The sequence below is a fragment of the Trachurus trachurus genome (genome assembly GCF_905171665.1).
Source record: "Trachurus trachurus genome assembly, chromosome: 4".
Taxonomy (NCBI): Eukaryota; Metazoa; Chordata; class Actinopteri; order Carangiformes; family Carangidae; genus Trachurus; species Trachurus trachurus.
Genome location: NC_139898.1, coordinates 32,075,222 through 32,102,186, shown reverse-complemented (window position 1 = coordinate 32,102,186; position 26,965 = coordinate 32,075,222). Strand labels below are relative to the sequence as shown.

General features: G+C 42.7%; 4 protein-coding genes across 4 annotated transcripts; 1 reads left to right on the top strand and 3 right to left on the bottom strand.

Moving 5' to 3' along the window:
• Positions 1-4,677: 4,677 nt before the first annotated feature.
• On the bottom strand, positions 4,678-7,885 carry LOC310985361 (GTPase IMAP family member 8-like; the record flags this gene model as incomplete). The annotated part of the gene is made up of 4 exons (XM_083970935.1): positions 4,678-4,689; positions 5,206-5,738; positions 5,828-6,352; positions 7,297-7,885. The coding sequence occupies 4 exons, from the start codon at positions 7,883-7,885 to the stop codon at positions 4,678-4,680; spliced, it is 1,659 nt and encodes a 552-aa protein (XP_083827061.1).
• A 185-nt stretch (positions 7,886-8,070) lies between these two features.
• LOC310985360 (GTPase IMAP family member 7-like) lies at positions 8,071-8,665 on the top strand (the record flags this gene model as incomplete). Its single annotated transcript, XM_083970934.1, is given in 2 exon segments — positions 8,071-8,247; positions 8,249-8,665. Coding segments are annotated over 2 exon segments (594 nt in total).
• Positions 8,666-9,899: 1,234 nt separating this feature from the next.
• Positions 9,900-14,308, bottom strand: LOC310984946 (GTPase IMAP family member 4-like). Its single transcript, XM_083970328.1, has 2 exons — positions 13,858-14,308; positions 9,900-10,752 (listed from the first exon to the last, which is right to left on the bottom strand). The coding sequence occupies exons 1-2, from the start codon at positions 14,009-14,011 to the stop codon at positions 9,950-9,952; spliced, it is 957 nt and encodes a 318-aa protein (XP_083826454.1). The 5' UTR covers positions 14,012-14,308; the 3' UTR covers positions 9,900-9,949.
• Positions 14,309-22,322: 8,014 nt separating this feature from the next.
• diras1a (DIRAS family, GTP-binding RAS-like 1a) lies at positions 22,323-25,166 on the bottom strand (the record flags this gene model as incomplete). The annotated part of the gene is made up of 3 exons (XM_083970544.1): positions 22,323-22,613; positions 23,778-23,948; positions 25,029-25,166. The coding sequence occupies 3 exons, from the start codon at positions 25,164-25,166 to the stop codon at positions 22,323-22,325; spliced, it is 600 nt and encodes a 199-aa protein (XP_083826670.1).
• Positions 25,167-26,965: the final 1,799 nt, after the last annotated feature.

Genomic DNA, 26,965 nt, shown 5'->3' with positions numbered 1-26,965 from the left:
AAGCGAAAGTAAAATATAAAGAGTGTGTTTCAGTGAAGCCGCAGTGTAAAGTGTTTGGAACTCAGACAGTCGCCAGGTTATGTGACGCTCAGTCTCAGTCACACTCCTCTATCGATCTATCAAACTCACCAAGTGTTGACGGCCCCGCCATCACCGAGCTCCCTCTTCAATGACTTCACCGAACACAATCAGACAGGCTACTTCAACGAACGGACCACACACCCTTCAGAAAGCCGTATCCGGTTAGCCCTTCAAAATAAAACCGACTTCCTTCAAGAGCCGCTGCTGGTGTTCATATCAATGTTTCCTACGCCGTTGTCATTCAGGAATTATGGTCAGAGTTGGTTGAACCTGCGTTCTGAAACATTTCTATTACAAATAATATTGTATGATAATTTAGGCTTGGAACAAAGGATGTAGTTTAATGCAAATATTAGTATATATTGTTGTATTTCACATCACTCACTTATGACTCTGATGTTTTTACAGATTTTTCATTTGATTGAAATAAAAACTTAACATATTAAAACAGAGATGTGAAGCTTTAAGCTCCAGTCTCAGTCTCTGCAAGGCCAGTTGTGTGTGAGTCTGGTGGTCCAGATGTTTCAGGTGGATGGTGGACATCAATGGGGACAGTGCTGCAGTCGGCCAGCAGGGGGCAGATGTTCCTGTAAGATCTTCATTAAACAAACAGACTGTTACAGACAGAGACGTTATTTGATTGTTGTTTATTGGTTGTTTGTTACGTGATGAATGTCACTGACACTGTGTCACTGTTATTAACATAATTTTTGGGCATTTTTGCCTTTATGCACAGCTCCACGACTTCCTGAAATAAACCAGCTCGTTTATTTCATGTCTTACATTATTGGACCAACTGATTAATCCAGGTGTGTCTGACCTCACAACAATGGTCAGGCACACCTGGATTAATCAGTTGGTCCAATAATGTAAGACATGAAATAAACGAGCTGGTTTATTTCAGGAAGTCGTGGAGCTGTGCATAAAGCCAATTGACAGGAAAGTGGAGAGAGACTGGGGGAATGACACTTGGGCATCGGGCCCTGCCAACATGGGACGTGTTTTTAAAACTTCATCAAAGAACTGTTTGTTATCAACAGATTTTATTATTAATGTTTCTGACCACATGTTGCTGTAGTCGTGGAAACCAAAGATCAGTAAGCAACAACTTGAGGAGACGTCACTGCTGTACGTGGATGATACGCAACTCTACTTGTCCATGGAGGCAGATGACAGAAGCCGCCTCATCAATCTGCAAGACTGCCTGAAAGACATTAGATCCTGGATGTCCTCTAACTTCTTCCTACTGAATTCAGATAAAACTGAGGTCATTGTGTTTGGACCTAAACACCTCAGGGACACTTTCTCTAATCAGATCGCTACTCTAGATGGCATCACCCTGACCTCAAGTACAACTGCGAGGAACCTTGGAATCATTTTTGACCAAGACCTTTCCTTCAGCTCCCACATAAAACACGTGACTAGGACCGCCTTCTTCCATCTGCGCAGTATCACTAAGATTAGGAATATTCTCTCCCAGAGTGATGCTGAGAAACTGGTGCATGCATTTATCACTTCTAGGCTAGACTACTGCAACTCTCTCCTGTCAGGATGTCTAAAAACTCCCTAAAGAGTCTCCAGCTGGTCCAGAACACTGCAGCGAGGGTTTTGACAGGAGTTAGGAAGAGAGAGCACATCTCTCCCACTTTAGCTTCTCTCCACTGGCTTCCTGTAGGATTTAGAATAGACTTCAAAATCCTTCTGCTGACTTATAAGGCTCTTAATGATAAAGCTCTATCCTATCTGAAAGAACTAATCATTCCTTACTGTCCTACCAGAGCACTCCGCTCCCAGAATGCAGGTCTGTTAGTGACTCCCAGTATCTCTAAAAACAGACTGGGAGAGCCTTCAGTTACCGGGCTCCTTTACTGTGGAACCAGCTCTCTCCATGGGTCAGAGAGGCAGACACTCTAACTACATTTAAAGGTTGACTATGTAGAAATACAAGAACAACAACAGAAAAAGAATTCCAGCAGTCGATTGCCAGACCGTTGCTAGGTAAAACGGGCCGTTGCTAGGGACTCCGCTCTGAACAGAGGACAGCAGAGGAGGAGAGCTAAGCAGGATATTTACCTTATGTTTCATTTTTACCGTCATTAACAGCATAATAAATGACTTGTAGCTTGTTACAGGGACAGTGGAGGCTCTCTGCCTTCCACACCGCTGCTGCTCAGAGCCTCCACTGTCACTGCTCTCCTCAAGTTGGAAAAAAAAAAAAAAAAAAGGAGCTCCGTGGCACCGAAAGTCCGCGACGATAAACGTGTTTATGACAGATAAGACTACACAAATACACCCATCCTAACAAGTATATGATAATCCATTGATCCACCGATTGATTATTAAAAAGGCTTGGTTGGAAACAAACGCATAGGACCGGGAGGAGGCAGGAAAACAGCTGAGAACTGAGCCACATGTCGGCTACAGGCAGGTACGAATGTAAACAGAACGTTGACAGAAAGTCATTGTCGAGCCCGTCAAAAAAATTAAAAATAATAATTCAGACTAAAAAAAATTTTTTTGTGGAAAAGCAATACTTTCATTCTGTACCCCTCTAAAGGCCCCATGGATGTATTCTTTTTGAAAAAATATAGCTTTTAACTCATTGAGTGCCAGCCCTTTTATAAAATGGTCAGTGCCATGTGCCAGCGTTTCGGGGCATTTTAAGTAATATTTTAAGACCAAGAGAATATTTTGTATTATGACTCTGAAAACACAAAATAGCTCAAAGGAAAGAGGAGACTCTCTATTTAACTAGGGAAAAAAACATTTGTTTGTACCTTGTTCCATTCTTAATTTATATTAAGTTTAATAGAGCCTGGTTGCACCAAAAATACCACTTTTTTTCTAGAAAGCTGAGAAAAATGCATTTTTGTGAAAGAGAGTCTCTCAAGAAAAACAGTGATTTATCCGTTTTAATTTTGGCTTCAAAAACATGTAAGACATCTGAAAATTTCATTTCACATGTTTCTTCATTGTACAAAAAAAAAAAAAACTAAAATACAACAAGTAGGAGTCCTACTATGCAGAGTGATGCCTGCTCTCCTACTCCTCCTGCAGTTGCTGCCCCCTCACCCTCTCCTCCCCCCTCCTCTCCCCCTCCCCTCACCCCCTCACCCCCTCTCTGCCCCTCCCCTCTCCTACTCTCCTCTCCTCCTGCTGCTTCCCCTCGTCCCTGAAGTAGTGAGGGAGACGTCATGGCGTCTTCAGCCTCTCTGCTGGACGCGGCCGCGGCAGCGACGCACCGCGCGGATCTCTCGGTTCGTCGTCACGTCGGTTAGACAGCAACTGGTGAAACTGACTCCGCGATCCGCTTTCGCTTCGGCATTTCGGTGCTGATCATCTAGATCAGTTTACCTTTCCTGCCTCCTCCGATCACTTCATGCTGGAGCTATGCTAACAGTATCCGTGGCTAAGCTTTCCTCCAGCTCCACGTTACACTTGTTCCAGGCTCTGCCCGTCGTTTTCTCTAGAAATAGAAACTTTCCCCAACTTTTTTATCTCTGTACCGATCGCACTCGTCTTCTCCTTCCTCTTCACTTCTTGCTCTGATCTACAGTCTTCTTCGTTCTACACATCCCAGGAGCCCCAAAATTACTCACAGTGTGCGCAACAGCGTCCCCATTTACCAGCCGCAGAAAACTGCATTTGACGTATATATACGTCAATGGCACTCAAGCGTTGGATTTTGATTGACGTATATATACGTCAATGGCACTCAATGAGTTAATAAATATTCTACATATTCAACCTTTAAGTTTAGGCTTAAGACCTTCCTCTATGACAGAGCTTTTAGTTAGGGCTGGTTCAGGTAGCTCTGAACCATTTTATAGCTACGCTGCTATAGGCTTAGACTGCTGGGGACACATCTGGTTACATGGAGCCCTCTCCTCTCCTCCTCCCTCCTTCTCCTCTCCTCTGCTCTCAGTACATTTTGAACTGTCATTATCATTAGCCTATCTGTTGTACTTTGTAGTTTGGCCTCGGTGTCTCGCACTCTGTCTGTTTCCACAGATTCACCGGAGCTCCATCTCCCTGCACCAGCCGCCGCCTGCATCGCCCCCTTCCCCTGCTGTTAAACCGGCCTGCCCTCCCTTCCCATGTCTGCCATCCAGTCCTCCCATTAAGCTGGCCTGCTCTCCCTCCCTCCATCAGCTCTCCTTAACTTTTCCATGTTTCCCACATTCTGTGTCATAAACTATAACCTGTTTTCTTGTCTGTAACAACATCTATTGCACGTCTGCCCGTCCTGGGTGAGGGATCCCTCCTCTGTTGCTCACCCTGAGGTTTCTCCAATTTTTCCCTGTTAAAAGGGTTTTCTACTGAGTTTTTCCTCAGTCGATGTGAGGGTCTAAAGCCAGAGGATGTTGTTATGATGTCATGTAAAGCCCTTTGAGACAAACTGGGCTATACAAATAAAATTGCCTTGCCTTGCCTTACATGCCTACTGTTTGACCACCTGAGCTACAGCCAACCCTGTGACTCGCAGCTTCTGTTGTGTGTGAGTGTGTGAGGACCGAGAACAACATGCACACACAAAGTCTGTGACCAGATTTAGTTTAAATAGATACTGATGGAGAAGTAGGCTGGACGAGCTCCTCATGTCTTGATCTTCACGGATAAAGAAGGGTCCAAAGCTGTTCAACCAGAGAGGAAGACACAGAGGCTCGGTTTGTCTTCCATGATGAACTTGATGCAGCAGAGGTCAAAAGTCAACAAACACAACATCAGTTGTTGTGTTCACTGACCGGTCCTCCGAGGTGGAGGAGGAAGAGGAGGAACAGGAGACCTTCAGCATCAGTGTTTTTTGTTTCCACTCTTTATTGAACAAACAGAAGGAGAACATCCTGACAGGAAACAGGTTTAAATAAAGTTTCAGTGTCTTCAGGTCCTGTTCACATGTCTGACTCTGACCAGAGGTCACTTCTCCAGCTGCTTATAGAGCTCGTCAAGACGATGACAAACAGAACGGAGGTGGTGAAAAGATAAAACATATAAGGAGAACATCTTGTTCAACATGATGGAAAAGGGCCTGTCTGCTGCTTCTTCTGCTGCTTCTGCTGCTGCTGTTTCTGCTGCTTCTGCTGCTGCAACCATCTGGTCCACTTGATCCAGCAGCTGTCTGACCTGCTGCCTGTTTCCTCTCTGAGTGTTGTCTAACACACAGTATCTACCTCCACACCTGGAGACCAACTCAGACACCTGTATGTTCGACCTGATCAGCTGTTCGATGGTCTGACCTCTGAGCTGGTCTCCATGAGTGAACAGGACCACAGATCTGTGAAGAAGTATACGGTGCCACCCCCTTGTCAGAGCCCGGAGCAGGATGGACTCTTCTCTGGACATCCGTCCAATTCTGACCACAAACATGAAGATGTGTTTTGGATCACCACCATCTCTAAAACTCTCTAACTCATCAGTCATCTGATCAGGATTTCCTACAGTGAGTCCAGGAGTGTCTCTCACGGTGACCCAGCGACCCTCCACTGCTGCTGATTCACACACAGTCTTGTCTGTACTGAGGGAATCGAACCCACTGTGTGAGGGGAACCGGTCTGAGTCCAGGATGGTGTTGGCTGCTGAACTCCTCCCTCCTCCAGGTAGACCCACCAGAGTGATCTTCCTGTTCACCCGCTTCAGAGATTCCTCCAGACCAGCAGCTGCAGAGAGAACACACAGCCATGTCAAAGGTCAAAGGTCAAACAGCTGCAACACTGTCAGGTCAAAGGTCATCATCATCAAAGGTTACCTGACTTGCGCAGCAGATCCCAGACCTGCTCCTGTCCTCTCTTTTCATTGTTGAACAGATGATACCGGTCTGAGAACCTCCCGACAACACCAGACAGTGAAGTGTCTTCTCCCTCAGACAGGAAGTCCTGCAGAGACACGTCCTTCAAGGTGTCTCCACCTGTGAACAGCAGGTAGCAGGTTTTAAACCGTCGAGGTCCAAGGACTTTGATGGCGGCCTCCACGGCCTCCTGGTCCGTGGTGGAGAACCGTCCGACTCGGACCACCACCAGGAACAGACAGGGAGAAGAGGAGCTCAGCTGGTCCAGACAACTTGTTCTGATCTGCTGCTCTGATCCAGGTCCTAGGATTCCTGGAGTGTCCACCACTGAGATCTGCTTCCCACACACTCGTCCTCTTTCCTGTTTGATCTTTGTGGTCACACGTCTGAGACACACTCTGGACTCAAATGCTGCTCGTCCCAAAATACTGTTTCCTGTCGCACTTTTACCGACTCCTGTGTTCCCCAGAAGGACGATGGTGAGATCTGGATCACATTGGAAAAAGAAAAAAAAGAAAGACTGTAAACCTCTGATTTTATTCAATATGACAAAATAGTTGGTACCCTTCTGTTCCCTCAACTATCACTGAAATAACTTGAAACTGACCAAAACAGAATTATTTAAGATACCAAACTAATGACTACTGACCTAGACAAAAATGATGGTAAATATGGAGGTACAAATGTGTCTTTATTATTCAATCAAACAAAAAGTTGATTGAAACAAAAAAAAGACAGTTGTTTTAGAGGTAAATGCAGAGACTGCTTGCTGAAAAACTGTCCCTGAAGGCAATGCGCATCTATTTGCATGAATTTACATGAATTTCCCTCTAAAACAACACTGTCTGGTAACGTTCTGTTATCTCATAGCGTGGTGAATGTGCAGGTCACAACTTGTCCACCAGAGCGTTGTGGAGTTGTTGGATTGTGTGTTTGATGAGTTTGATGAGGGAAACCAAGAAATCCCATGAGCCTCCGTAGCGTAGCTCTGAGCAGCTCACGGCTCTGCTCCACCGTTCTAAAAACAGCTTGCACCGACAATTAAAGGTAACGAACCTACTGCTATGACTATAGGGATTATGACTTTGCTGACAACCTAGCTCTCCTATCAACCAATCACAACAACATGCAACAAAGACTGTAAGAGCTCATTGAAGCCTTATGTCCCATCGGGGACGAAGAGGAGTAAGTAAGTAAGTAAGTAAGTAATGTCAATGTTTAATCCCAGCAGTGGTTTTCATAATCTTCCTATACAATCAGATGTGGTTCAGGTGATCACCTCATCATTGCCCCATGAAGTAGAATGAGTTGTGTTTGTATTGGTATTTAAAAGAAAAAAAAACTGGAATGGAATGCTTTTTAAGAAACATTTGTGAAAGTGGAAAGTGGTCTCTATATATATATACTGTGCGTGTCTGTGTGTGTGGTACCCTTTGGTCCTGGCAGCGCCCAGCTCCTAAGATTCTCTCCCTGCTGCAGCAGCTGTTGGACCTGCTCCTGTCTACTCTTGTCTTCTGTCTTGTTGTTTAACAGGACACATCGGCCCTCAAACTTCTTGACCACTTCTCTCAGGGAGCTTCTATCGGATTTGAGGATGTAGTCCTGCAGAGACTCGTTCAGGTCGTCTCCACCTGTGAAGAGCAGGAAGCTGTTCTTCAGTCCGATGTCTCCAAGAACGCTGATGGACAAATTCACAGCCTTCTCCACCTCCTCAGTGAACTGTCCGACCCGGACAACCACCAGGAACATACAGGGAGTGGAGGAGCTCAGCTGGTTCTGACACCTTGTTCTGATCTTCTGCTCTAATCCAGGTCCTAGGATTCCTGGAGTGTCCACCACTGAGACCTGTTTCCCGTACACTTGTCCTCTTTTCTCTCTGATCTCTGTGGTCACAGGTTTTAAGGACTGTCTGGACTCAAAGGCGACTCGTCCTAAAATACTGTTTCCTGTTGCACTTTTACCGACTCCTGTGTTTCCCAGAAGGACGATGGAGAGATCTGGACCTGGACCTGGATCCATATCTGAGGATCATGGGACCTGCTGGACACAACAATGAGAGAGACAAGCATCTGATGCAAACACATAATATATATAATAGTCATACAAACATGTGTGAGTGTGTGTGTTACATATTGATACCAGAGTCTGTTTACAGTTATTTGACACGTGTTAAATTCATTATAAAAACTCAATTTATAAATGCTATGGAGACCTCGGCAGGAGTTGTTCAGGTGACAATCGTTGACACCCCCGGCCTCTTCGACACCTTGTTAAATGAAGACACAGTGGGGAGAGAAACCTCCAAGTGCATCAACATGTCGGCCCCGGGGCCCCACGCCATCCTGCTGGTCGTCAGGGTGGGGCGCTTTACAGCAGAAGACAGAAAAAGCTGTTCAGAAGGTGCAGGAGGTGTTTGGGAAAGACGTCTGGAGATACACCATCGTCCTCTTCAGTCATGGAGACGAAGTCCAGGGAGACTTTGATGAGATGCTGAAGAAGGAATCTGGAGCTGAGCTGCAGGAGATCCTGAAGAAGGTCGACAACAGGTACCACCTTTTCAACAACCACAAAGTCAATGACCGAAGACAGGTCCTGGATCTGCTCAAGAAGGTGGAGAAGATGGTGGATGCCAACAAAGGAAAGTTTTACTCCAACCCCACCTACTTGGAGGTGGTGGAGATGCTGAACCAGAGGGAGGAGAAGCTCAGAAAGTTCTACCAGAAGAAACTGGACGAGGAGGTGAAAGCGGTGGAGTCAGAGTACCATACAAATAACCAAGTCCAGTTGCTTTCTATTTAAATTTCCATCTCTGTCCTACCGTAGTTATGTCAAGGAAATTTAAATAGAAAGCAACTGGACTTGGTTATTTGTATAACCAAGTCCAGTTGCTTGGATTCAAATTTCCTTGACATATCTATGACCTGGACAAATGAGAATATTCACAGGCTTACTGGCATCATGTATCATATCTTCATATCTCCATAGACCTGTAGCATAAGCACTTCAAACTGATCCAGCTGTACTGATAGAGGCAACAGGCTTCATTGTTTGCAGAAATGTCCTGATGTTGTAGAGTGTTGTTTGCTCACGTGTTATTACAGCAACAGGTCTGCAGGTGTCAGTAAATCCACTCTGGTGTCAGCTTGTCTTTCCTGATGCCCATTTACTTACTACAGTACATGAACTCACTGCCATTGCTCATACAGTATATGAAGCAATGGCTAATGGGGATCCTAATAAACAATAAATTACATTGTCACAACCTTCTTTAATATAAAGAAGGCAAGGCAAGGCAATTTTAGTATAGCCCGTTTTTACAAACAGTTTGTCTCAAAGGGCTTTACATGGCATCACAACAACATCCTCTGCCCTTAGACCCTCACATCCACTGAGAAAAAACTCCATGGAAAACCCTTTAAACAGGAAAAAATTGGAGAAACCTCAGGGTGAACAACAGAGGAGGGATCCCTCACCCACGACGGGCAGACGCGCAAAAGATGTTGTTACAGACAAGAAAACAGTTTATAGTTTATGACACAGAATGTGGGAAACATATTAGTTGAGACATAGGAACAGGAACAGTTCTGTAATATTATTTGTTTATTGTGTAAAGAGATTTTACAAAAAAAAAAACTTTTCCAAAGCACAACAAAATAAACTTCATTTAACATGAAACCTTTTGATAAACGAGTCATTCAAGTAAATCAGGTGCAGTGTGTCCAGAGTGTAACAGGTAAGATCAAGGTTATGTAGTTGTCATGATAACTTTGCAACGTTAATATGTGTAGTGGCCTTTCTGTCCTCCAAACATACAACCATAAAGAAAGTCACTACTACGGTAGCTGATACACAATGTTGACGCGTGCATGTGTGCTCGCGCAGCATGTCACGGTAAAAGAAATGTGTGCTTCATCAGCCACACCTTGTGGCTTGTTCACCCTAATCAAATAACACCTTGTGACTTAGAGTGCCTTGCGTCACTTCCTTTTTCCCAGGAAGTGACCAAACATAAAACACCAAAATAAAACACAAAATAAAGGGCAAAATGGCTCTTACAATATGATTTCTAATTAACATTAAATATCATAGGACACATGCCTTCTGTTTGACCACCTGAGCTACAGCCAACGCTGTGACTCCCAGCACAACTCCTGCTACAACTCCTTTGAGACAAACAGCACACAGTCTCCATGGACACCAGCAGTCTTCTTCTGCCTTTCTCTGAAGACATCCTCCTGTCTCTTCCTTCATGGTTCTCTCAGCTTCTTGCAACATTTCATTGGTGTAGTAGCTTCGTCCATTTTTCTGAACCATTGCATTGATCTTCTCCAGCAGCTCACGGACCTGAGACGGACCACCATCTCTGTTGTTGAAGACGTGGTGTCCTCCATGGCACTGCCTGAGGACGTCTCTGAGGGTCTCGTTTTGACCAATGAACTCTTCTATGGAGACCCCATCCGCCTGCAGATCATCTCCATGGGTAAACAGGACCATGGTGAAACCTTCTGCTGCTTTTCCAAACACATCCTGGATGATTTTCACTGCTTGTCGTTCGTCTTCTGTGAATCTGTTCGGCTGGATCACGACCAGGAACACATGAGGACCTGGAGCAACCAATGAGATGGATGTCACAAAGTCTTTCTTCAGCTCCTCTTGAGGTCTACCAGTGTCACACAGACCTGGAGTATCAACAACCGTCAGTGTCTGACCATCAAACTTAGACGTTTCCTTCTGACACTGTGATGTCAGTAAAGAAGACAATGTTTTAAACTGAAAAACCTTCTTCCTTAAGATGGTGTTTCCTGACAAACTTTTCCCAGCTCCAGTTTTCCCAACAAGCACAATCCTGAGCTCTGGTTCCTCCGGTTCCTCGAATTCTTCTGGTTCTGTTGGTCAATTCCACAAACACATTATAGATTAACAAAAGAACAAACAAACAAAAATCAGATTTAACGCTCTCTACACACTCAAACTCTAAATTCAATTCTGTTACACCTGTACACCACTTTGACTGAACTTGAGTTCCTCAGAGAAACTGACGCTGTGTCTCAGCAATTCGAAAACTTCCATACTTACACTAACTACTTTGAATGTGTAAGTGCGTTGACACTGACAAGGGTGGCAAAATGCAGTGCACTGTAAATACCTTGATGGTGCACTCATAACAGTCAAAAAGTTGCATGTTGACTGATGGACACTTCCCTCCGTCAGTGATCACCGTCTTGGCTACATAGCAGAATGTAAATTACATTGGCCAATGTTTTCTGGCAGTAAGAAGCGGAGACGTAATGGCCACCTATTATTGTTGTTTATTAGATGGATCCCCATTAGCTGCCGCCTTGGCAACCACTAGCCTAATCTTCCTGGGGTCCATAGGGTACATAAACACAAAGTACAAGTAAGGGTGTTCATTATTGCATTATTGAGATTACAAACAAAACAAGCCGGTAGATGTGTTGATGGGCGACAGTAGCGCCCAAAAAAGAAGACGTTGGCAACCGTTGTGACTGATGTTGGCAACCGTTGTGACTGTTAAAATTCATTCACTACAGAAGTAAGTAGTATACTACATGACATTATACTCATGGAAGTATTCGAATTGAGACACAGCTTGAGACTCAAACACTGAGTAGATCCAATTCCCTGTGTGAAACAGGATCTGGACAGGAAACTGGACAGAGACAGAAACACAAATAAGAAGACTGCAGTGTTTCAGCTAGTTTGAAACAACTTAGATATCCATTGATCTAACTTTCCTTTTGATATTGACACTTGTCCCTATTCATTAGATTCACATGACGTCACTGTGTTTCTGCGCCGCCATATTTGTGTCCGAATCAGGGCAATCTGGGCACAGATCACAGCGTCACGTTACCAGAACAAGTGGAGTAGTAGGAGGAAATCAGCAAGAGACCGAAAATTGACGTTATTTGAAAGATGCCAGGATTATATTGTGCTGTTGACTGTGATAGCAGTCGCCAAAAAAAAACCCGGACTGCAGTTTTATTCCATCCCAAAAGACGTAAAGTTATAGGCGGAATAAATGGTTGACTGCAGGCAGTCTATCAGTGCAGCGTGGGCTGTGACAAGTCTCACAAAAAGAGGGGATTCACTTTTTTTTTAATAACATGGATATATTGAATTCTGCATTTTGATTACTTTCTTATTAATTACTCACTGATTCTGCATTTAGGGTCTTTTATTTCTGTATTACAGACCGTTGCTAAGGAAAATGGGCCGTTGCTAGGGACGCCGCTCTGATCAGCGGAGCAGGGCAGAATAACTATCAAGGATTTTTACCTTGTGTTTAATTTTTACCAGCTTCAGACTAATTGTGATGTTAGAGTAGGGTTGCACGGTATACCGGTACTAGATTGGTACCGGGGTACTAACGCATTTCAAACGGTACCATACTGCGCTTAGATGGGACCGGTACTTTCATTCATTGACGTCGCCGCATGAAGTCGCCGCATTGTAATTTGAGCCGCGAGGAGCGAGAGAGCGAGTCACAAACGAAGCAAGGTGCTTTTTATCATTACCGTTACAGCGCGACCTGTCCATGTGCCTGTGTCTGTGTCTGTGTGTGTGTCTGTGTGTGAGCGCGCCGCGCGCGAGAGAGAGACGGCCGCCACAGCCTCGTTAATAAGTTTTGTTTTTACCGCGGATCACCACTGGCTGCATGCTCTCTCTGTCTCTCTCTCTCTCTCTCTCTCTCTGAGTGAGCACGGCGAAGCAGCGCTACGCAGAGATGAATTAACGGAACGATATTGCGTTGATGGGGGTGGGGGGAACAGAATCAATTTGGTCTACATATGGGAAACAATAGGTGTATGTTTGAGTAACATGAACATTTGTGTTTCATTCTATAAACTACTGATAACAATTTCTCCCAAAAATTACAACTGGTCAAAATAACAAAAAAAGATGCAGTGTTTTCAGACCTCAAATAATGCAAAGAAAACAAGTTGATGTTCATTTTTAAACAGACATTTTTTTAATTTAGGAAGAGTTCAGATTAATATAGATGGAATGTTAATCCTGCAGCAGCAGTAACTGTTTACTGATTTCCTGTTTTATGGTCCAAAATTTTTCTATTAAAATAAAGCCAATAATGACATTTTTTGTGTTCTCTTTTTATGTGGAAAAGTACCGAAAAGTATCGAAAAGTATCGAAAAACATGTTGGTACCGATACCGGTACCAAAATGTTGGTATCGTGACAACACTATGTTAGAGAAATGACTCGTAGCTTGTTAGAGGGAGAGTGGAGGCTCTCTGCCTCCCTCACCGCTGCTGCGATCAGAGCGGACAGAGCGGACGGGCCAGCGCAGTGTCACAGCTGTGACCAGCTGTGTCTGTGCCGCCGCGAGTCCGTGACACAAACGTGTCTCGTATCGTAATCTCTTATGACAGACAGGACTACATAAATGCGCATATTGTAACATTTCCATGATAATTCATCAATCTACTGATTGATTATCAAAAGCTCGTTGAAAACAACTACACACGAGTCGACCGAGAGGAGGGTGAGGAGCAAACAGCGGAGAAGTGACCGGACTAAGGACTTTGATCAACATTACGTCTCAAATTAATTAATTAATTCATAAATTGTGTAATAAGTGGGATAATATAGAGTTTGTCTGTTGTTATAGAGATATAAACCCAGACAAGATGTATGAAACCCTGTCATTTTGTCAAGAAACTGTCATTTCCATCCTGCGGTTTGCATGCTGTCATATGAGGAGACCTGTCAAATCGGACACAAATATGGCGGCGGTCCCTTCGACGTGACGTCACTGCAACCTATGAATTGATTAAACTCAGTCTGATTAGATCTGATTCGAGATCAAATTGACCCTTGTTGGTTCAGTTCGGCCTCAGAACCAGAGGTTTGGTCCAGAGGTAATGAATAAACATGAATAAACCTCTGTAATGACTCAGTCTTCATTTGAATAACATTCTCAGGGGAGCTGAACACAACGCCTGACTCACCTGCTCTGAGGAGTCCCGACTTCAGCAGCAGCTTTCTGACCTGTCCCTGGTCTTTGTGTTCGTTGTTGAAGAGGTGATACGGCTTCTTAAAGTTCAAAACAACAACTGGGAGTGGACTACGTTCCTGTCCAAAGATGAACTCCTTCAGTGTCATGTCCTTCAAGGCATCTCCACCGGTGAACAGCAGGTAGCTCTTCTCGATCCCCTGAGGACCCAGGATCTTGATCGCTGCCTCCACGGCGTCCTGCTCCTCGGTGGTGAAGCGTCCGATCCTGATGACCACCAGGAACAGAACGGGTCTGTCGGACTCGAGGAGGTCCTGACAGAGCGTTCTGATCTGCTGCTCCGAGGCTAATATTCCTGGAGTGTCCGTCACGCTGATCTGTCTCTCGAACACTCGTCCTGTCGCCTCGCAGATCTCTGTGGTGACGGGTCTGAAGGACACTTTGGACACAAACGCTGCTCGTCCTAATATGGTGTTTCCTGAGGAACTTTTACCAGCTCCCGAGTTACCGAGGAGGACGATGCTGAGATCTGGATCCATGTTTTTGGGTCCATGCAAAAGTCAAACTGTCTTTTCAACCAGGTCAGAGTATTATTCTCCCTTGATGGACGATGCTCCAAAACCAGGGTTGCATAAATCAAGGGAGAAATGGAAGTCCAACTTGGAAGTCCAATGGGTACCAAGCTCTGGTCTGAACTGTGTAAAAAAAAGTCTAACTGCCACTATAACGGGGACATATTATGGAAATATCACTTTTTGAAGCCTCTTTAACATATGTTTGGGTGTTTGTCTTGCCTTCTGGCCCCCAAAATGTGAGAATTGACAAAAAAAAAGGAAATTTGCAGGCTTCCTAGGTTGAAATACATGTGGTTTTACGAGCTGTTCCCTCGGTTGACATGTCTTTAAGACACCTGGGAACTGTATTAATTTGTGGAAAAGGGGTATAATATGTCTCCTTTAACTGTACAGGCTGAGCTATTATAACTTTCCTCACCAAACCTATATTACATACATAATAACCCGAAATATCCTGCATTTGCTTTGAATGTGCTATAGAGGAGGGCTCATTCCATAAAACTCAATACCTTCTGGATTTTTCTGACATCATGACAAAACGTCTAGGACTGCATGTTAAATAAAAATAAAATTACAAAGTGCATAGCCATCACGTGGAAGTCTGACTCCCAACTCCCTATAGGATGATGGGTTTAGGAAATGAAAAGCTGTGTTCCACTTGAAAAAATTACATTAACTTACACTCAGAAATGAGAGACTATAACACTTTTACAGAGATGTGACAGCCTTATTTGGCACCTTACAAACTATAGTGGACGGGTTATAGAAAAGTTATTGAATTTACAACCCATTTGTCATCAATACTAAGAACTGTCTGTCTCACCTTTTTTTCTGTCTTTTCCTCTCCCTCTCTCTTTGTTGTTGGGTGGATTAGGGAAGGGGTTTGCAGCTTTGTCTCTGTATATAGTGTGTTAAATTGAAAACTGAAAGTAAAATGTTCAAAAAGAAAAAAATACAGGCCAGAGTCCAAATCAGCCACGGACTGAACTGGGGACAGAAGACCAACTCAACATCAGCAGCACTTTGTCTTCATGACGTCTTGTTACTGGGTGGACCCTCCGACACCAGGAACCAGCGGCAGCGGCAGAACAACGTCCTCCTGATGATCTGATAATCCTGGTGTTGATCACTCTTTTCACTTTTATTGACTCCCTTGTTTGGACCTCAAAACCCTGCTGGACATGAGAGACAAGAGGAGACATTAGTTTCACCACAGATGTGTAAGTGCAGAGGATCTAGCTGTTTTCTGTCAGAAGGACAAAGAGACATTTAGCTGAGACAAACGTTCCAGATGTTACTGTATAATACATCACAGCTAACATAAATATACATTTTTATCAGTAACCTTGTTCGGTACGGGTCCACAGAGTAGACAGCAGCAGATACAGTCAGGTTCACGGTGTTTATTTCTGACAAACAGATTTTAAAAAAGCTGATGGTCACTTGATGGAGACGCAAAGCACAGCTCCTGCCCCCTATACACACTGCAAAAACTCAAAATATTACCAAGAATATTTGCCTTATTTCTAGTCAAAATGTAATTTCTAGTCAAAACAAATCTAATTCTACTTAAGATAAGACTCATCACATAAAAAGTAGCTTGTTTTTAGACACTTTTTACTTCTTTCAAGCATATTTTCACTTAAAATAAGTGAAAAAAAATCTGATAGTGGAGGAAGTTTTTCTCTCTTATTACAAGCAGAAAAAACTTGCTTTCACTGGCAGATTTTTCTATGTATTTTGAGTGAAAATGTGTTTAAAACAAGTGAAAATAATCTAAAAACCTACATTTTTAGGTGATGACTTTTATTGGAAAGAGATTAGTTTTGACTAGGTATTAGACATTTTGACAAGAAATAAGACAAATATGCTTGGAAAGATTTTGAGTTTTTGCAGTGCATGACATAAAATACAATAAATAAACCTAAATAAACTGGAACTATACAGTAACGGCTAAAATGATAAACACAGGTAAGGTAAAATACACAAAATTAAAGATGACAACATTACAAAACATGAAACGCTATATAATTTCTAAAATGTACTTAAAAAATGATAACAAATGAAAAACACACGGAGCTGTTTACAGTAGGCTACATACCACACACACTTATCCACACACTGCGGACAAGCACAGAAATCTATGGAAGGGGACTGAGTAAAGGCTTTACTGTTGCTAAGTAACCACCAGCAGTCAAAAATAAATAACATAAAAACAAAAAGCCTCGCATGGAAATAAAATAAAAGCCAGCAGCACAATAACTTGCTGAATTAATTAATTTGGACGAACTTCATCTGTCTGTCTGTCTGTCTGATGATCCATGTGCCCATTGACAGGAAAGTTGTGCGATGTACAAAATGTCTTGTCACACACACACACACACACACACACACACACACACACACACACACACACACAGCTACACACATTCTTTGAGGTAAACTCGTAACGTTGTGACGTTCACCGAGCAGAGACTCACCTGTCCAGGTGAAGCATTCAGGACAACACGCAGACGTCGACGTCCAAGTTTCTCCGTCTTTTCTCTCGACTCGGACTTTGTGGAGCTCTGTTTACTTTCGGTTTGAAGCATGGACGTGTTATGATTTGAAGGCGCTTCTTCTTCCTAGTCTCCCCCTTCTCCTTCCTCCAGAGGACAGAGGCCGAATGGAGGCACCGCCCCCTGCTGGACGTGTGAAGAGTCGCCGTGTGCTGGTCCTGTCAGTTCGGTTTCATCTGTTCCTGCTTCTCTCCATCAAAGATATTCAATAGTTTATTATAAACCGTCTTTGTCTCCATCACAGCTCTCTGAACTTTCTGATGTGACAGCTCTGGTAAATAGCCCAGGCAGTCATTTTATGAAAAAAGGTTGAACAAATTGCAACAGAAGCAAACTCAAGTGATTTTTTTGTATCATCAACATGTCCTGAGTGACTGGGAAAAAGCCCCGAAGAATCCCAGTAGGGGAAAGTTTCGAAAAAGACCCAAATATATCCCATTTAATACGGCTATTAGCCTAATTATTTTTCTCATGTGAATAGGGTAAAACAAAATTAACCTTTAGATATCTCCATGAAAATTACTGAGTTGATTACTTACATTAAGACAAACAAAAAATGTATTACAAGTTTTTTGAAATTTTTTGTTAATATGAGCAAATTTGCATACATTTGCATAAATTCCACCGTTTTGACGGCACATGTCCTATATATAAAGGTGGTGTGGTGGTACCGGCATGAAAACGACTCCATCGGTCAACCGACAAGAAATCACTTTAAATTTCAAGAATTTACGTATGGCTAACATTGGGTATAGCAGGTGAAAATGTCTTGTTCAGTCTTGTTAACATATTACAGTTAAAAAACTTGATATTAAAGCAGAAGTAAGTGGTCCGGTTGTTTTCGCTAATGCTGCGTTCCAGGTAGGCTTTTGAAACCGTAAATTACAGCTTCAAGTCACAACTTACGACTTTGTAGCGTTTCAGGCAACCCACTCGTGTTTTTCCGACCTGTTTTACCTGTGAAAGTCACTATAACGGCCACTCGTAACTTCCGACCCGTGAACTCGTACCAGATTGAACTGGTATGACTTCACAGGTCGGAAAAACACGAGTTACGGGCTGCCTTGAACGCACCATAACAGTCCTCGTCCCTACGTCACCACATTCACGGCGTCCCTTGGCTGCACACACAGCCCTGCATGCCGTTCTCTCTCCTCATTGGATAAAAACTGTAGGATACGATAAATGTTTTCTCCTCGGCTCAGAGCAGAGCAGAGTGACTGACAGACCCGTGTTTCAGACCAAACACTCTATGTAAGTGATTGCTGTCGGAAGATATAACTATTTAAGACTTATATTAACACAAATATATCACTTACTTCTGCTTTAAGGTCTGAATGGAACCCATTTAGGCTGCAGGTGTTCACAAACTGATAACTATGGCTGTTCATTCAACCTTACACTTTCCCCTAATGGGATTCTTCTGGGCTTTTTTTCCCCCCTCACTCGGGACATGTTGAGGATACAAAATCATTTTGCTTCTGTTGCAATTTGTTCAGCGTTGACCCCTTTTTTGGCCTAAAATTACTGGACTAATACTGGTCTGTGTTGAAGAAGAGGAGAACAGAATGTGCTATTGTGCTCACATGGGTTCACAATCCAGAAGACATAAACAGAGATCAAAGTCCAGGCACTCAGGTTGGTTCTGAAAAATTAAAAAGCCTTTATTTTATGTAATGGGCAAGAAGATTCATTCCTCGTTGTGTCTGTCTTGTCCGTCTGTATTGTTTCTTGTTCTTTTTCTGCTTTCACTTCATGCTGCTACAGACACAGACAAGTGTTGACACCTCAGATCAGTCAGTAGGGGGCAGCAGAGTCCGTGCTGTTTGTGGCATTTTGCCCCTAAAGACACTGCAAGTAGTACTGTACTTGCCAATGTGCAACCAGTAAATTTGGAATATAGATAGATAGATAGATAGATAGATAGATAGATAGATAGATAGATAGATAGTTTCATTGGTTCCTACCTGTGTTGATGACCACATGCGTCTCACCTGTTTCTCCGTCTCAGTTCTGTTCACTGACACGTTCAGTTTGACTCTGATGTTTTTACAGATTTTTAATTTGATTGAGATAAAAACTTTAAAGGGATACTTCACCCAAAATTAAAATTTCACTCATTATCTACTCACCCTCATGTCGACTAAGAGCTGTGAGAAGTTTCAGAGTTATCCGTGCCTTCTCGGAGTTACGGGGGGTCCGCGCAGCAGTATTTGTCCATATGATGGTTGTGAATGGAGCTCACTTTTCTTTGTCCAAAAAGACACACCAAAAAACATCCAAATACCTCCATAGTGCTCGTCTGTAATGTCCCTCTTGTATTGAAGCCCCGACATGAGAAATTGTTCCGCAAAAAAATTAATAAGTCTATGTTTTTTTTTTTTTTTTTTTTAATAGTGCCATATAGTGTAAAGACATGTATGGGTGACTAACAAATAACAATATCATACCAACAAGACTTCAAATAGGCAAACAGAAAAGAGACTAGAACAAAACAAGACACACACACATATATATATATATGTACATATGATAATAGTAATAAAGTTAGTGAATTTCATAATAAAATGAAAGAAGAAAAAAAAGTATAAGTATATATATAATGAAGAAATAAATACAAATAGAATGCGAAAATAAAGAATAAAAGGTAGGTAAAGGTTTAGGCTATTTTTCTCTTGTGAGAGTGTGCGTGTGTGTGTGTGTGTGTGTGTGTGTGTGTGTGCGTGCGTGCACATGTGTGAATGACTTCTTGTGTAAGATTGCAGAGAAAGTACAGAGGGAATGAGAGAATGCGATGGAAGCATGAAATAATGTTCTAAGACTTCTAAGTCTATGTTTTAAGCTTGTTTGTAGCGGAAGCTCCCAGTGTCTCAGTTCACTGCTCTTCCTGTGTCAGTGCAAACCGGCGGAACAATTTCTCATGTCGGGGCTTCATTACAAGAGGGACATTACAGACGAGCAGTATGGAGGTATTTGGATGTTTTTTGGTGTGTCTTTTTGGACGAAGAAAAGTGAGCAACATTCACAACCATTATATGGAAAAATACTGCTGCACGGAGCCCCCCGTAACTCAGAGAAGCCACGGAGGACTCTGAAACTTCTCCCAGCCCTTATAGTCGGCACAAGGGTAAGTAGATAGGCTAATGAGTGAAATTTAAATTTTGGGTGAACTATCCCTTTAAATCAGAGACGTGATGAAGCTGTAAGCTCCAGTCTCAGTCTCTGCACGGCCAGATGTGTGTGTCAGCCGGTCCAGATGTTTCAGGTGGATGGTTGACATCAGTGGAGGCAGTGCTGCAGTCGGCCAGCAGGGGGCAGATGTTGCTGCAGGATCTTCATTAAACAGACAGACTGTTACAGACAGAGAAGTTATTTTTATTTAATTGTTGTTTATTGGTTGTTGTTTGTCACATGATGAACGTTCACTGACACTGCGTCACTGTTATTTATTTACTTTTTAAACATCATTTTTTGGGGCATTTTTGCCTTTAATTGACAGGAAAGTCAAAGAGAGAGACTGGGGGGGAAATGACACTCAGCACAGATTGTTGGTGCAGTCGGGAACCGATCCGGCGATCACTGCATTTTTTTTTTTTACACTTTTTTAAGACTTTATTAAAGAACTGTTTCTTATCAACAGATTTTATTATTAACGTTTCTGACCACATGTTGCTGTAGTCGTGGGAACCAAAGATCACTATAGCAACAACTTGAGGAGACGTCACTGCTGTAACAATAATAATAATGATAATATTAATAATATTCGACCATCGTGACCTCAGAAGCTCCTCCTTCAACATTTCCAATGATTCAAGGTCATAGTTCAACTGTCGGTGTTTGTCACGGTTGCTATAGGTAACGGTGGGGGCGGCGGGAACAGCTGCAGACCTTCAAAGTGGAGCTTTGACCTTTGACCTGAGGACTCGACCTTTGACTTCAGAGACGATTTTCAACAACTGTAACGTAAAGTACAATTATCCAACGACTCTTGAACGCATCATCATCATCATCATCATCATCATCATCTTTGTTGGCAGGAAGTGTCGTTGTCATGATGTCATCGCTGTCACTGAAAGATCAGTCGCTGCTTCTGATTGGTCAGGAATCACAAGACATTAAAGGGATAGTTCACCCAAAATTGAAATTGCACTCATTATCTCCTCCCCCTCATGTGGACTAAGGGCTGGGAGAAGTTTCAGAGTCCTCCGTGGCTTCTCTGAGCTACAGGGGGTCTCGGCGTAGCAGTGCATGTCCATATAACGGTTGCAAATGGATACCAACTGTCTTCGTAACAAAAAGACACACCAAAAAACATCCAAATACCTCCATGCTGCTCGTATGTAATGTCCCTCTTGTATTGAAGACCCGAAATGCGAAATTGTCAGATTCGTCAAATTTGGACGAACTGGGAAGAGGAGCTTCGAGAAGCTTCCGCTACAAAACAAGCTTGAAATATAGACTTATTAAATTTTTTTCGGGACAATTTCGCATTTCTGGGCTTCAATACAAGACGGACATTACATACGAGCAGCATGGAGGTATTTGGATGTTTTTTGGTGTGTCTTTTTGTTACGAAGACAGTTGGTATCTGTGGTGACTATTCAAAAAACAAAACTTGTCACCTGATGGTGGTTTGGGATGGTTCTTAACTCGATTCCAGAGTGAATAAAAAAGAAAGGTTGCGAAGGTTATGATGTCTTTGGGTGAGGTTCCCGTTTATTTCAACAAAAAGGATAAGGCAAGTTGACAAACAAAAAGCTTCTATTGATTCTCTGGCTGTCGTGTAAAAACTGTGTCTCTCCCACCACCACTCAACTCAAACTAATCAGCTCTCCTGATCTCCAACAGCTGGGGCAGATTCTGGGGTAAAAGAAAGGAACTGAAACAATACTGCACCCTTGTGGAAAAGTAAATACCTACACAACATAAAAAATGGCTCCTACAGTATCCATTTGCAACCGTTATGTGGACATGCACTGCTACGCCGAGACCCCCTGTAACTCAGAGAAGCCACGGAGGACTCTGAAACTTCTCCCAGCCCTTAGTCCACATGAGGGGGAGTAGATATTGAGTGAAATTTCAATCTTGGGTGAACTATCCCTTTAACAAACCAGAGCCACGTTCACCACAGACAGTGTTGTTACAGGTGAGGGGGGCGGAGCCAGAGCGTCCAGGTGAGGCCCCGCCCCCCTCTGTGTAAATGTTTCTGTCATCAGTCACATGTCGTTTGTTCCTCAGGCTCCAGAACAAGAAGAAGAAGAAGAACAAGAAACGGCGGAGGAGGAGGAGGAGGCGGAGCCAGCGAGATGCCCCGCCCCCCCTCTCCCTTACATGATGCTGCACTTCCCCTTCAGTTTGTCGGCTCGCCGCTGTTTGCCCGAGCGCTTGCCGTCGATGCTCAGGCTCATGTCCCGCCTCTTCTCCAGCGACAGCAGCTCCTGGAACAGCTCCTTCACGTTGGAGTTGGTCTTGGCCGACGTCTCCATGAAGGCGCACTTCCACGCCGCCGCCTGCGCCTCGCCCTCCTTCGCCTCCAGCTCGCGCTGAGACGTCTCGTCGCTCTTGTTGCCCACCAGCATGATGGGAATGGACTCCACGCTGCCTTTGATGGCCAGGACCTGTGGAGACACGGGTCAGGTGAGAACAGGTGAGTCATAATCGATCAATCGACAGCACTGATCCAAAATTAAAACAATCAGATAGTGACACCTATCATCATTTGTAGGACTTTTATTTTGAAATTCAGTGTTTAGTCATATATCAAAAATAATTAACTAACTTAACTAAGTTTTTATCGATAAAAAACTGTAAAGATCAATAAATGAGAATGTGGCAAAAAAGTCAAATTATATTTTAGTGTTTTTGATTTGATCTGATGTGAATGGAAGTGACTGTGTTAAATCCGCTAATCCAGCCCTATGATTTCCACAATAATGGAATTGGCTAATCAAACTAAGAAACTCAACACTTTTACGTTTAAAATGTTTTTTTGGTTTTTGTTTCATGACAAAGTCGACTTAAATCTCATAACTCAGAAAGAACTTGCTGCATTTTGCCTTGTTTTTGATGCACTTTAATGTACTGTATATTGAAAAGATGATTATTATAAGTACATTGTTATGTATAACAAAGTTATGAGAGTTTTGTGTGGTCCTGTATTTTTTTAGCCTACTTGAAGAAAGAAAAAGCGAATTAAGAACTTTATTTTATTTATTTTTAACTAACAATTTATTTGGCTGGAAACAGTGTAATGCTCAAAAGCATTAATATTTTGTTGGTACTTGAAGTACTTATAGTGCAGTGTTGTGTTGCATCATGCAGTATTTGTTCTTAAGGTATTGAAGAAAAGTATTTGTCTGTTAGGCCTACCTCAATAAATTTAAGGTATTTTCCATTTAAACTGTGTACATTTTAGTCATTAACACTAAAAACCCAATCTTTTTGGAAGTAAAATAAGAGAAAAAGGTAAAAACAAAAAAACAAAAAAACAGGAATTCCCAAAAATTAAAAAAACAGAATTTGGGAAAAACTAAAACATATTTTATAGAGTCCTCAAGTCACACTTATCGTCCATCATTGGTGGTGACGCTGCGTTCATGGTCCCTCAGCCCCGTGGGACAGGACAGAGTTTGTCTTATATAAACCTCTCAGACTGAACCGACTCAACGGTTCAGAACAAAGAAGCTTCACTTTGCCTCAAACTGTTTCCTGCTCTACAAACTCTCTCTCTGGTTCCCGTTGGTCGGCCGTCGTCGGGTCGAGGTCGCCCGTCTGCCTCTCACCTGTTGGTAGATGGGTTTGAGCTCCTCCAGCGACTGGCGGCTGGTGATGGAGTAGACCAGGATGAAGGCGTGGCCTTTGGAGATGGACAGACGCTGCATGGCGGGAAACTGGTGACTTCCTGTGGTGTCGGTGATCTGCAGTGTGCACACGCTCTTATCACAGCTGATCACCTGCAGAGACACAACAGGTTGCTCATCAATAAGCCAAAACCTACCTACCAGCCGACCTAAGACACGGACAACACTTAGGAGTATGTGTACATCAGTTAAGGGAGTGAAACTATGGAATGGATTACCAGATGAGATCAAAATAAGTAAGAATATTTATCATTTCAAAAAAATGTTCATAAAATCTAAACTCGATTCAAGATTCAAGATTCAAGATTCAAGACTACTTTATTAATCCCTTAAAGGGCAATTCCATTTGGTGGCTCGCACACCATGCTCATAGCACAAACACAAACACATAACAGCATAACAGCACAAACACACACATAACATAACAGAGAAACCAGAAAAGAAAGAGAGTTGGCAGCTGTGTGCAAGTCTGCTAGTTGCATGTAAGAAAATGAATAAATACATCATTAAAAATGGGAATTCTAATAAATATCACCATTAAAAAGTTTTGTCCAAAAAGGGTATGGACATTCTTGGATCCATAGGGGCAGGCTAAGGGTCTTTGGGTATGAAGGTTTTTTTTTGTATTTCTGAGTATGAAGGTTTTGATGTAATCACGTGGTTTTAAGGCTTCGTGTGTTTTGATTTGAACATGATCGCGTGAAGAAGGCGAATGTTTTCATGTAAACTTACTGTATTCTAAGTTGTTATAGTCATTGGTGAAATTAAGTTATTAATAATTTCTCGCTCTTCATTGTTTTCTTTGTTTATGAAATTGCTTTAATAAGCTATAGTAAAGCTATTCCTCATTTCTCATAAATTGTGATGTATGAATTCTGCAAGAGCACCCTATTTTCACCGTCTGATTTGCTTACTTAATCATGTTAGGCTACTTAATCATGTTTCAAATTTGCCTATATGCAAGTAGCTTAGTGATCTTGTCTCTACACCATGATTGATTGTAAATGTAACAGTTGCAAGGGGGTAGGTTCCTCATAAGCCTTGGCTTCTTACCTATCCTTTTTTCGTACGTATGTATGTCTGTCATTCATACGAAAAATAAAACAATCAATCAACCAACACCTACCCCCCACCCCCACCTGTCTGTAGCCTGTAGCTCCTCCCCCCTCATACCTGTCTGTAGGTGTCCTCCACCGTCGGGATGTACGTGTCCCTGAACGTCCCTTTAACGAAGCGAAGCACCAACGAGCTCTTCCCGACCCCCCCGGCCCCAAACACCACCACCCGGTAGTCGTTGCTCTGCTCGGGCATTCTGGGAGTTGGAGTTCACCTGCTGCTCTGGATCAATCACCTGTAACCTGAAGGAGAAGAAGAAGGAGAGGCAGGAAGTCAGACGACAGGAAGTTCAGGTCGTTAGACTCGTTACCACAAGAAACACACGAGGAGAAAATGAGTTAACGATCTGAGACTCTGGTTTTGGTTCTGGAGTCTCAGAACTGTGGTGCTTCCTGGTGAACCAATCGTTAGCTGCCTTCACACCAGTTTAAGTGGAACTAAAAGTGCTTTTTAAGTGCTTTTTTGCTGTTGCAGTAATGCTTCGTCTGTTTTTTCATGTTTATTAATTATCTGGTCTGGCGTTGGAGTGAACCTAGCCTCTGTCGTCTCTTCCCAGAATTCAAATATAAGAATTATTTTACTTAAAGGGACAACGAGGAGTTTCTATTTGGTTATAAAAAAGTCTCATATAAATGTGGATGAATCTACGCTACCCACACCTGTTAATGGGTCCATTTTAGATAAATCTATGGTTTTGTCTCTATGGTTATTTTGTTATTATTAGTGGTGGTGGAAATGCTGGGCGAGCCGACCAGCGTTTCCTTACTTTTGGTTTTGTGGCGAGTCATGAGAATAACGCCGCCAAATCGCCGTTTGTGGTGGGAACTACGGCGGTATGTGATCGTCTTCCAACCTCTGACTTTAATTCTTGATGAATGAAAACATGAGTCTGTCTTGCACCGGTAAAAGAATTTCACGGTGCGGAGGCTCATAAATGTAGTGTGGAAACACTTCGCTTTTCCAAAACTCCTCGTTGTCCCTTTAACAAAGACAAATTCATACAACTTGTTCTGCTTTCTAGCTTTTCTTGCAATTCTGTATTCGCCCGAATCGGCAACAAACATTTTGTTTCTTTAGCGGACCATGACAAATTATTTTTCTCCAGGTTGTCAGGTTGAATATTCACGCCCACTGATGACGTCACGGTTTGCAGGGAAGAACAAACTATTTCAGAGGCGAGTATTATTGCACAATTGTTCATCCTGCACTAACTAAATTACTGTAAATATGTTTTATGTCTCTTTACAATTTTATATCTTTATAACCCTTAATATTATTGCTATAGCCTAAGTTATTTTATTCCCCTAAGTATTTTACCTGTATTTTTTTATTCTATGCTATTGGAGCTGCTGTGACACAATAATTTCCTGCAAAGGATTAATAAAGTTCTATTCTATTAAGCAGGTTGCTGGTCTCTAGTCTAGTTCAGTCCAAACGAGCTGGTTTAACCAAACCAGTGACTGTTTTGGTTAACGGTTGAGGTTAAAACTGCTTAGTCAGGCTAAGCTAACGGTTTAGCTTTGTTTAACTGCTGTGTCATATTGTTGACGGTGAGAAATCTAATGAAGATTAACAATAATACTTAATCTGAGGTTTAATAATGTAAATTAGTTAATGAGTGGTTATATCATATGTGATGTGTGTGTTTGTGTTTGTAGGCTACTGTGTTTGTCTCTGAACTGGGTGTTTTCATGTGACGCGTGGGAATGGATTAAAAACAGAGCGAGGAGGACCTCAGGGAGTTTCCCAGCATGCACTGCTGTATTCCCCTTTGATTAGAGCTGTGCACCTTGTTGCTGAGGAAACCTGCTCCTCTCTCTTCATCAGCCTGAAACACTGGAGGACGTGTCAGTGAACGCACCATCTGAAACAGACTCAGTGTGTTTGTTTGGTCTGTCTATATCTGTAGAACATCTGTAGAACATCTGGTTCCTCATAACACCTGGACTTCACCTGACTCCAGATCAGCTGCTGAACACACACACACACACACA

Bases quoted from the DNA above. Each gene is read 5' to 3' on its own strand.
- LOC310984946 (XM_083970328.1), bottom strand. From the start codon at position 14,011: ATGACACTGAAGGAGTTCATCTTTGGACAGGAACGTAGTCCACTCCCA. The intron at 10,753-13,857 runs GTGAGTCAGGCG...ATTGACCAACAG, and splicing joins GTCGGGACTCCTCAGAGCAG to AACCAGAAGAATTCGAGGAA.